The sequence below is a fragment of the Blennius ocellaris genome, assembly GCF_963422515.1.
Source record: "Blennius ocellaris genome assembly, chromosome: 22".
Classification (NCBI taxonomy): Eukaryota; Metazoa; Chordata; class Actinopteri; order Blenniiformes; family Blenniidae; genus Blennius; species Blennius ocellaris.
Window position 1 is genome coordinate 668247 of NC_137671.1, and position 10934 is coordinate 679180.

Consider the following 10934-nt stretch of genomic DNA (forward strand, 5'->3'; position numbering starts at 1 on the left):
TGGTATGTTAATCCAGGTAACTGGTATGTTAATCCAGGTAACTGGTACCCTGGTATGTTAATCCAGGTAACTGGTATGTTAATCCAGGTAACTGGTACCCTGGTATGTTAATCCAGGTAACTGGTATGTTAATCCAGGTAACTGGTACCCTGGTATGTTAATCCAGGTAACTGGTATGTTAATCCAGGTAACTGGTATGTTAATCCAGCCTGGTATTCCAGGCCCCAGGAGTAAACAGGCCCAGGGGAAGACAGGAGGTTCTGGACTCACCTGTAGTCCTGCCGGTCCTGCGTGAACAGGTCCTGGCTGTCGGGGTCTGCGGGGTCCAGAGACGCCTCGGGGCCCAGCGCCCCCTGCAGGCTGCTGCTGTACTGCAGCAGGCGGCGCCACAGCTCGGTGTAGAGCCGCAGCAGCTTGGGGTACTCGCCTTCAAACGCTTGCTTCAGGAAGGACGAGGCTGCAGGACCAGGGACACAGCAGGACCAGGGACACAGCAGGACCAGGGACACAGCAGGACCAGGGACACAGCAGGACCAGGGACACAGCAGGACCAGGGACACAGCAGGACCAGGGTTAGGTTGTCGTCTGGTGGTCTTCATGGACCAGGAGAGAGTTCTTACCGTCGGTGGCTCGGTGGAACTCGGTACTCAGGGTTCTGGTCACGTCGGTCCAAAAGGTGAAGAGGATGTCAGGTTGAGAGTCCTGAGGAAGAGTCGTCATCATCATCATCACCATCATCATCATCACTGCAGCTGCTGCTCTATGAAGCAGCTGGACTTATTGTGTTTGGTAGGGTTGTGTCGGTACGGTTGTGTTGGTAAAGTTATGTTGGTACGGTTGTGTTGGTAGGGTTGGTAGGGTAGGGTCGGTAGGGTTGTGTTGGTAGGGTAGGGTTGGTAGGGTTGGTCGGGTTGTGTTGGTAGGGTTGGTAGGGTAAGGTTGGTAGGGTAGGGTTGTGTCGGTAGGGTTGGTAGGGTCGGTAGGGTAGGGTTGGTAGGGTAGTCTCGACCTTGATGATTTCGTCGATGAAGCAGACGTGAGTGACGGGGTCTCTCTTCTTCATCAGGACCTTCTGCAGGTGTTGCACCTGGAAAACAGTTTCACCAATGATCAAAGTTACTGATCAAAGTTATTGATCAAAGTTACTGATCAAAGTCATTGATCTGTTAGCGCCATGCTAACCTGTCGGCATGCCGCGAAGATCTGGTCCATCAGTTTCTCCAGGTTGGTCCAGAGAGCAGCTCGGAAAGCTGCTGTGTTCCCAGGAGTCGGGAGGACCGCCCTGCCCGGGGCACCTGGGGGGGTGAGGGGGGGTCACGGTCTGAGGCCTCAACGTCTTCAACATCAATCACCCCCCAAAAACAACCCCAGAATGGCTCAACATCACCATGGCGACGCCCCCGTCAGGGGTTTACCACAGGGTTTACCCCAGGACTACTACCCATGGGGGTTAAGACCTGGGGGGTTAAGACCTCCAGGGTTAAGACCTCCAGGGTTAAGACCTCGGGGGTCTAGACGGGCGTCACCTCGGGGGTTGCTGGTCTGCGTCAGCCCCTTGATGTCCAGAGCCCTGGTGATGTTGTCCTGGACCGCGGTCCGGTAGCCCCCCACCACGGAGCTGATGGTCTCACGTAGACCGCCCAGGTTGTAGAAGACCTGCAGGGCGGTGCCCACCTGGGTGGGGTTCTGAGGAGACCGTCAGACAGACGTCAGCCAGTGACCCTGACCCAGACCCTGGCCCAGACCCAGACCCAGTACCTGGACCTCCATGCCCTGCTCCAGCAGCCTCTGGGCCTGGTTCTCCACCTCCAGTCTGGCTCTGCTGATCAGCAGCAGGTCGTCCTCGATCACCTCGATGCCGCTGAGGTCCACACCCTGGGACAGGTAGTCTGGAAGACAGGGGGACGGCGTGAAGACACAGTCAGGGGACGGGGGGAGGGGGGGGGGGACGGCGAGAGGACATCCAGAGGACGAGTTCCAACGAAACAGCTGACCGAGCGATCCACCTTCCTATAGAGTCTGGAACAACTGCAGACCTGCAGGGACAGGGACAATGTAGACCTGCAGGGACAAGGTAGACCTGCAGGGACAGGGACAATGTAGACCTGCAGGGACAGGGACGTCCACCTGAACAGTGTAAGAGAACTGATGAGAGAAGCTCACAGAACCATGAGAACTCTGGAGGAACAGAGTGTGTGTGTGTGTGTGTGTGTGTGTGTGTGTGTGTGTGTGTGTGTGTGTGTGTGTGTGTGTGTGTCCTGCTGACTCAGTGTTTGTCAGCAGAAGAAACCAGAAACCTTCTGCTGCTCAGTAAACAGAAGATCTGAGATAAAGATGAGAGGACGAGGAGGACGAGGAGGACGAGGGGGACGAGGGGGACGAGGAGGACGGAGACGAGGACGAGCAGGGGGAGGAGTCAGAGAGCTGCTATGCAAACAACCAGGAGGAGGCGTGGCCAAAGTCCTGAGGCAGACATGAAGCCACCAGCATCGCCATGGCAACCGCTTCCTACTGCACTCTGGAACTATGGCAGAGTAACTGGTGGAGGTGGGGGTGGAGGAGGAGGGGAGGGGTGGAGGAAGGAATCAAGACAAAAAAAGGAGCGCAGTGGAGGAGGAGGTGGAGGAGCAGATAAAGAAGGGGGGGAGGTAGAGGAGGAGGAGGGGAGGAGGGAGGTAGAGGAGGTGGAGAAGGAGGACTAGGAGGAGGGGAGGGAGCAGAGCAGCACTCAGTGTCTCTCCCTCCAGCCTGGTGTTTACACACTGAGGATTGACGGAGCGTGATGGAGGAGTGACGGAGGAGCGACGGAGGAGCGTGGTGGAGGGAGTGACGGAGGAGCGTGGTGGAGGAGCGACGGAGGAGCGTGGTGGAGGAGTGACGGAGGAGTGACGGAGGAGCAGCGACCACCTGATGGAGGACACCGAGTCTTCGTCTCCACCTGCAGGGTAAGCAGCAGGACTCACGTGGTCGTCAAGCCTCCAGAACAGACCAGAGCAAACGCTGGCAGAGCCACAGGAGCTGCTCCTGCTGCTCCTCCTGCTGCTCCTCCTGCTGCTGCTGCTCCTGCTACTGCTCCCCCTGCTCCTCCTGCTGCTCCTCCTGCTGCTGCTGCTGCTCCTGCTACTGCTCCTGCTCCTCCTCCTGCTGCTGCTCCTGCTGCTGCTGCTCCCCCCGGCACCTCCTGCTGCTCCCCTTGCTCGTTCCTGCTGCTCCTGCTCCTTCTCCTCCTCCTCCTGCTCCTTCTCCTGCTCCTTCTCCTCCTCCTGCTCCTCCTCCTCCTCCTCCCGCTCCTTCTCCTCCTCCTCCTCCTGCTTCTCCTGCTCCTGCTCACACAACACCAACCTAATCAGTGTGTGTGACGGTGTTGAGAGGTGGAGAGGTCAGGACTCCATGTGAGGGAAGAACCTCGATAAGAACAGCAGGAGGCAGCTCTCCTCCTCCTCCTCTTCTCCTCTCCTCCTCCTCCTCTCCTCCTCCTCCTCCTCCTCTCCCTCCTCCTCTCCTCTCCTCCTCCTCCTCTTCTCCTCCCCTCCTCCTATCCTATCCTCGCCTCTCCTCTCCTCCTCTCCTCCTCTCCCTCCTCCCCTCCTCCTATCCAATCCTCGCCTCTCCTCTCCTTCTCTCCTCCTCCTCCTCTTCCTCTCCTCCTCCTCCTCTTCTCCTCCCCTCCTCCTATCCTATCCTCGCCTCTCCTCTCCCTCCTCTCCTCTCCTCCTCTCCTCCTCCTCCTCCTCCTCCGTCACCACCAGAAATACCTGCTGCTATTTTAAACTATGGTGGACAGCAATGCTCTGGCACTGGAGTCGTTTCACCGAGGGAAGGGGGGGGGGGGGGGGGGGGGAGGGGGGGGGAGGGAGGGGGTGGAGGGAGGGGAGGGGGGGAGGAGGGGAGGAGGGTAGGAGGGAGGGGGAGGTGGGGGAGGAGGTGGTGGAGAGGGGAGGGAGGGGGGGGGAGGGGGGTGGAGGGAGGGTGGAGGGAGGAGGGGGAGGAGGTGGGTGGAGGGAGGAGGGGGGGGGGGGAGGGGTTGGAGGAGGAGGGTGGAGGGAGGAGGGGGAGGAGGAGACAATGAGGAGTCAGACTATGAAAGGAGCCATTGGTCCCCGTACCGCCCCGGTACTGAGAACATCTGGGGGAACCAGCCCTCATCTGATCTGCTCTCCCTGCTGACGGAGAACCTGCTGGTTCTAGAGGAGGCCTACTGGGGTTCTAGAGGGGTTCTAGAGGAGGCCTACTGGGGTTCTAGAGGAGGCCTACTGGGGTTCTACTGGGGTTCTAGTGAAGGGCTACTGGGGTTCTACTGGGGTTCTAGAGGGGTTCTAGAGGAGGCCTACTGGGGTTCTAGAGGAGGCCTACTGGGGTTCTACTGGGGTTCTAGTGAAGGGCTACTGGGGTTCTAGAGGAGGCCTACTGGGGTTCTAGTGAAGGGCTACTGGGGTTCTAGAGGAGGCCTACTGGGGTTCTAGAGGGGTTCTAGTGAACCAGTTCCAGTTTGATCATTAGTCTATAACTAGACCTTCATCTCCTGAACTTCCTCTTCCTCTGAAACCAAAAGCTGCACCAGCAGGACCAGGACCAGGACCAGGACCAGGACCAGAACTAGGACCAGAACCAGAACCAGGACCAGAACTAGGACCAGAACCAGAACCAGCAGACTGCCACCATGAGGAACCTGACGGTACTGGACTCTGCAGACCTCCACCTTGACCCCTCCTCAGAGGGCTTCTACTCCGTCAGCTTCCAGGTACTGACCCGTCTCCACCCAGTGAGCTCCTCCATCACCTCCGTCACCTGGTGGTGTTCTGGGCAGGTGTGTCTCACAGGCCTGCTGCTGCTGGAGCTGGTTCTGGGTCTGGGCTCCAACCTGACGGTGCTGGTTCTCTACTGCATGAAGCAGAACCTCGTCAGCTCCGCCTCCACCTTCATCACCATGAACCTGCACGTGGTGGATGTGCTGGTAGGTCCTCCACCCTCCGTCCTCCATCACCTCACCCGCCACACTCCACCCTCCGTCCTCCATCACCTCACCCTCCACCCTCCACCCTCCATCACCTCACCCTCCACCCCTCCACCTCCTCCCTCCACCACCTCACCCTCCTCCTCCCTCTACCCTCCTCCTCCCTCTACCCTCCCTCCTCCACCTCTCTGTGCAGGTGTGTGTGTGCAGCCTCCCTGTTACCATGGCGACGGTGTTGCTCCCGCCGGATGCCGACTCGGCGGTGCTGAGCTGCCTCCACGAGGCCGGCGTGTCCTTCGCCGGCGTGGCCACCGCCGCCAGCGTGCTAGCGATCACGGCGGACCGCTACGACATGTCGGTGAGGCCGGCGCGCCGCGCGCTTACGCCGCGCCGCACCGCCGCGCTGCTCGCCGCCGTCTGGGCCGCGTCCCTCTGCAGCTTCCTGCTGCCGTTCGTGGAGGTGGGCTTCTTCTTCTCCGGCGCCGCCAACCGGACGGCGGCGGCGGAGGCCAACCGCTACGTCAGCGAGCCGGGGCTGTACTACCACCTGCTGGCGCAGATCCCCATCTTCTGCTTCACCGTCGCCGTCATGCTGGCCACGTACTACAAGATCCTCCGGGCGCTCAACATCCGCATCGGGGCGCGCCTCCACCACGCCGCGCCCAGGACCAAGCCCCGGGGGAAGGGCGGCACCGCGGCGGGGGGCGGAGTGCGCCGAGGCCTCGCAGAGCGGCGTGGGAGTCAGGGCCAGCGGAAACGGTAGCGATGGTAGCGGTGGTGGTGGTGGCGGTGGTGGTAGCGGTGGCGGTAGCGGTGGCGGTAGCGGTGGCGGTGGTGGTGGCGGTAGCGGTGGGTAGCGTGGCGGTAGCGGTGGCGGTGGTGGTAGCGGTGGCGGTGGCGGTAGCGGTGGCGGTGGCAGTAGCGGTGGCGGTGGTGGTAGCGGTGGCGGTAGCGGTGGCGGTGGTGGTAGCGGTGGCGGTAGCGGTGGTGGTAGCGGTGGCGGTGGTGGTGGCGGTGGCGGTGGTGGTAGCGGTGGCGTAGCGGTGGCGGTGGTGGTAGCGGTGGCGGTAGCGGTGGCGGTAGCGGTGGCGGTGGGTGGTAGCGGTGGCGGTAGCGGTGGTGGTAGCGGTGGCGGTAGCGGTGGTGGTAGCGGCGGCGGTGTGGTGGCGGTAGCGGTGGTGGTAGCGGTGGCGGTAGCGGTGGCGGTGGTGGTAGCGGTGGCGGTAGCGGTGGCGGTAGCGGTGGCGGTGGTGGTGGCGGTAGCGGTGGTGGTAGCGGTGGCGGTAGCGGTGGTGGTAGCGGTGGCGGTGGTGGTAGCGGTGGCGGTGGCGGTAGCGGTGGTGGTAGCGGTGGCGGTGGTGCTCCCCTAGCCATGCGCACGTCGGTGTCCGTCGTCATGGCGCTCCGGCGGGCGGTCCGGCGCCACCGGGAGAAGCGCGAGAGGCGGCGGCGGGCGTTCCGGATGTCCCTGCTCATCGTCTCCACCTTCCTGCTGTGCTGGACCCCCGTCACCCTGCTCAACGCCATCATCCTCGCCGCCGGGGCCCGGTGACCTGCTGCTGCGCCTGCGCCTAGCCTTCCTGGTGGCGGCCTACGCCACCACCGTCCTCCACCCGCTGCTCTACGCCTTCACCCGCCACAAGTTCCAGGAGGTGCTGAGGAGCAGGATGAAGGCGCGGGTGGAGGCCGAGGCCGAGGCTACGCCCAACGACCTGGTGCTCCAGGACTCCTGGATCCACGCCCGCGGGAACAGGCCCGCCACACGGGCGGCGCTGGCAGGACGCGGGCTAAAGATGGCCGACACGGCGTCGCAAAGGTGGAACGCGGGATTGTTTATAGGAACGGAGTGGAAGGAAAAACTTGTGTACGAAAACTTGACATGAAAGACGAAGAGAACTTCTCAACACTGAACAGGAAATACAGAGAGAAGACAGGAAGTACAGCTTCACAAAGCAGAAGCTTTCATCTCCGTCAGAGATGAAAGCTATTTATTTATATTTACTCTGTGTGTGTGTGTGTGTGTGTGTGTGTGTGTGTGTGTGTGTGTGTGTGTGTGTGTGTGTGTGTGTGTGTGTGGTGTGTGTGTGTGTGTGTGTGTGTGTGTGTGTGTGTGTGTGTGTGTGTGTGTGTGTGTGTGCCGTCACCACAACACCTTGATGCCGTTTGTCACCGTTTGTAATAAAAACAACCAGAAGCACAACCTGTGTCACTTCCTCACTTCACTACTGGTCACCTGCAGAGACAGTGACGGTGTAAGGGTGGTGTAAGGGCGGTATGGTCCTCACCCAGCTCGTTGAGGCTCTGCGCTGCCTTGCTGATCTCCCTGCTGCCGCCCTGCAGTTGAACCTGCAGCCTCTTGCTCAGGTACAAGATACGAATGATCCTTCGCAGAAGGTCGCACGCCCCCTGGTGGAGGAGACCGTCACTGAAGCTCCACCCTCTCTCCTGATTGGTCCCCTACGTCACTGAAGCTCCACCCTCTCTCCTGATTGGTCGTTACGTCACTGAAGCTCCACCCTCTCTCCTGATTGGTTGTTACGTCACTGAAGCTCCACCCTCTCTCCTGATTGGTCCCCTACGTCACTGAAGCTCCACCCTCTCTCCTGATTGGTCGTTACGTCACTGAAGCTCCACCCTCTCTCCTGATTAGTCGTTACGTCACTGAAGCTCCACCCTCTCTCCTGATTGGTTGTTACGTCACTGAAGCTCCACCCCTCTCTGCTGATTGGTCCCCTACGTCACTGAAGCTCCACCCTCTCTCCTGATTGGCCGTTACGTCACTGAAGCTCCACCCTCTCTCCTGATTGGTTGATACGTCACTGAAGCTCCACCTCTCTCCTGATTGGTCTGTTATGTCACTGAAGCTCCACCCTCTCTCCTGATTGGTCGTTACCTGCAGCCGGGCCAGCTGGGTGATCCGGGCCACCATCTTGTTGTACGGGTCCACGATCTTCACCCGTATCCTGGAGACGCAGCGTGGACAGGGTGAGGACAGACTGTGTGTGTGTGTGTGTGTGTGTGTGTGTGTGTGTGTGTGTGTGTGTGTGTGTGTGTGTGTGTGTACCTGTCCACAGCTGCCTGCAGAGCACTGATCCTGGTCTGCATCATCTGCAGGACTCCTGCAAAACAACAACACACACCTTGATGTTGTCGTGTGGGATTACTGAGGTAGTGGGATTACTGAGGTAGTGGGATACTGAGGTAGTGGATTACTGAGGTAGTGGGATTAGATAGATAGATAGATAGATAAATACTTTAATGATCTCCAAGAGAAATTCACAAGGAGGTAGTGGGACTACTGAGGTATAATCTGATGATGAAGATGAAGCTATAATCTGATGATGATGAAGATGAAGCTATAATCTGATGATGATGAAGATGAAGCTATAATCTGATGATGATGAAGATGAAGATGTAATCTGGCTGCTCCTTCGTCGTCTCACCTTCCAGGGACTCGATGCCGGTGGCCTGGGCCAGCAGGTCTTCATGTCTGGCCACCACCTGGGGAGCAGAACACAGAGTCAGCAGTCCTCCAGTCCTCCAGGACCTCCAGGACCTCTGTCTGTCCGTGGAGGACGTCCCCTCCAATATGTCCTCCATGAGGTGTCCACAGGACGGAGCTTCTCCTCAAGGTACAATGAGGAACTACTGGTGTTGCTACGCAGACGAGCTAGCTGCATGTTGAGCTGCAGCGGGATACCTATCCAAGATGGCGGCGCTGGAGGCAGCGTGAGCATGTTGAGCTGCAGCGGGAGACCTATCCAAGATGGCGGCGCTGGAGGCAGCGTGAGCATGTTGAGCTGCAGCAGGAGACCTATCCAAGATGGCGGCGCTGGAGTCAGCGTGAGGCATCTGGTGTTTTTATATCTATGCTGGTCAGTACCTGGCTGTACAGCTCTCTGCTGCACTCTGCTGGTCAGTACCTGGCTGTGCAGCTCTCTGCTGCCCCCTGCTGGCCAGTACCTGGCTGTGCAGCTCTCTGCTGCCCCCTGCTGGTCAGTACCCTGGCTGTGCAGCTCTCTGCTGCCCCCTGCTGGTCAGTACCTGGCTGTGCAGCTCTCTGCTAGCCCCCTGCTGGTCAGTACCTGGCTGTGCAGCTCTCTGCTGCTCTCTGCTGGTCAGTACCTGGCTGTGCAGCTCTCTGCTGCCCCCTGCTGGTCAGTATCTGGCTGTGCAGCTCTCTGCTGCCCCCTGCTGGTCAGTACCTGGCTGTGCAGCTCTCTGCTGCCCCCCTGCTGTCAGTACCTGGCTGTGCAGCTCTCTGCTGCCCCCTGCTGGTCAGTACCTGGCTGTGCAGCTCTCTGCTGCCCCCCTGCTGGTCAGTACCTGGCTGTGCAGCTCTCTGCTGCTCTCTGCTGGTCAGTACCTGGCTGTGCAGCTCTCTGCTGCTCTCTGCTGCCCAGTACCTTGCTGTGCAGCTCTCTGCTGCTCTCTGCTGCCCAGTACCTGGCTGTGCAGCTCTCTGCTGCTCTCTGCTGCCCAGTACCTGGCTGTGCAGCTCTCTGCTGCCCCTGCTGGTCAGTACCTGGCCTGTGCTGCTCTCTGCTGCCCCCTGCTGGTCAGTACCTGGCTGTGCTGCTCTCTGCTGCCCCCTGCTGGTCAGTACCTGGCTGTGCAGCTCTCTGCTGCCCCCTGCTGGTCAGTACCTGGCTGTGCAGCTCTCTGCTGCTCTCTGCTGGTCAGTACCTGGCTGTGCAGCTCTCTGCTGCTCTCTGCTGCCCAGTACCTGGCTGTGCAGCTCTCTGCTGCTCTCTGCTGCCCAGTACCTGGCTGTGCTGCTCTCTGCTGCCCCCTGCTGGTCAGTACCTGGCTGTGCTGCTCTCTGCTGCCCCCTGCTGGTCAGTACCTGGCTGTGCTGCTCTCTGCTGCCCCCTGCTGGTCAGTACCTGGCTGTGCAGCTCCTTGTCCAGCTGGCTGATGCCCTGCGCCAGCCTGGCCAGCTGCTCGGCCACGACGGCGTGATGGAGGGACTGAGCCGTGTAGATCTTCACATCGAAGTCCTGGGCCAGGAAGTCCAGGTAGCACTCTGGAACACATGGAGAAGAGTCACGGTGAAAATCAGGGTGAAGGGTCAGGGTGAAGGGTCACGGTGAAGAGTCAGGGTGAAGTGTCATGGTTAAGCATCACGGTGAAGAGTCAGGGTGAAGTGTCATGGTTAAGCATCACGGTGAAGAGTCAGGGTGAAGAGTCATGGTTAAGCATCACGGTGAAGAGTCATGGGTGAAGATTCATGGTGAAGAGTCACAGTGAAGTGTCACGGTGAAGTGTCAGGGTGAAGAGTCATGGTTAAGCATCACGGTGAAGAGTCAGGGTGAAGAGTCATGGGTGAAGGTTCATGGTGAAGAGTCACGGTGAAGTGTCAGGGTGAAGAGTCATGGTGAAGAGTCACAGTGAAGAGTCAGGGTGAAGAGTCAGGGTGAAGGGTCACAGTTAAGTGTCATGGTGAAGAGTCACAGTGAAGAGTCAGGGTCAAGAGTCACAGTGAAGTGTCAGGGTGAAGGGTCATAGTCAAGCTCCTCCATGGTCTGCTCCTCTTCCTCTCCTCTCCTCCTCCACTTCTCCTCCTCCACTTCTCCTCCTCCTCCTCCTCTTCCTCTCCTCTCCTCCTCCTCTCCTCCTCCGCTTCCTCCTCTTCTCCTCCTCCGCCTCCTATCCTCCTCCTGTCCTCCGCCTCCTCCTCCTCCTGTCCTCCTCCTCCTCCTCCTGTCCCCCTCCTCCTCCTGCTCCTGTCCTCCTCCTCCTTCTCCTCCTCCTCCTCCTCTCCTCCTCTCCTCCTCCTCTCCTCCTCGTATCGTAACGCGGTTTTCGCAGTTAAAAATTCGTGTTTCAAAGTGTTTTACCGTCTTTTAGAAGTGAAGTCGTGGAAGATTCCCTGCCGTCCGCCATGTTGGAACTTCCGTATGTGACGTAGGCAGCAGTCGGGGATGACGTCACATTAAAGGGGCAGAGTGTGTTTGGCTCCACGAGGGTTGATCAGCAA

General features: G+C 59.6%; 2 protein-coding genes across 2 annotated transcripts in view; one reads left to right on the forward strand and one right to left on the reverse strand.

The window, feature by feature from the left end:
* The window catches only part of cog5 (component of oligomeric golgi complex 5), a 14962-nt gene extending 4104 nt beyond the window's left edge, over positions 1–10858 (reverse strand). Inside the window, exons 1-12 of the mRNA XM_080518349.1 lie at positions 10795–10858; positions 9841–9980; positions 8398–8455; positions 8019–8073; positions 7848–7917; positions 7240–7360; positions 1759–1889; positions 1527–1686; positions 1183–1295; positions 1010–1087; positions 621–702; positions 271–457 (exon numbers count right to left, since the gene is read on the reverse strand). Coding sequence (XP_080374475.1) covers positions 271–457; positions 621–702; positions 1010–1087; positions 1183–1295; positions 1527–1686; positions 1759–1889; positions 7240–7360; positions 7848–7917; positions 8019–8073; positions 8398–8455; positions 9841–9980; positions 10795–10840 — 1241 coding nt within the window. The 5' untranslated portion in view covers positions 10841–10858. The remainder of the gene's footprint in view (positions 1–270; positions 458–620; positions 703–1009; positions 1088–1182; positions 1296–1526; positions 1687–1758; positions 1890–7239; positions 7361–7847; positions 7918–8018; positions 8074–8397; positions 8456–9840; positions 9981–10794) is intronic.
* Positions 4081–6843, forward strand: gpr22a (G protein-coupled receptor 22a; the record flags this gene model as incomplete). The annotated part of the gene is given in 6 exon segments (XM_080518499.1): positions 4081–4113; positions 4631–4741; positions 4808–4954; positions 5151–5713; positions 6272–6494; positions 6496–6843. Coding segments are annotated over 6 exon segments (1419 nt in total). The 3' UTR covers positions 6838–6843.
* Positions 10859–10934: the final 76 nt, after the last annotated feature.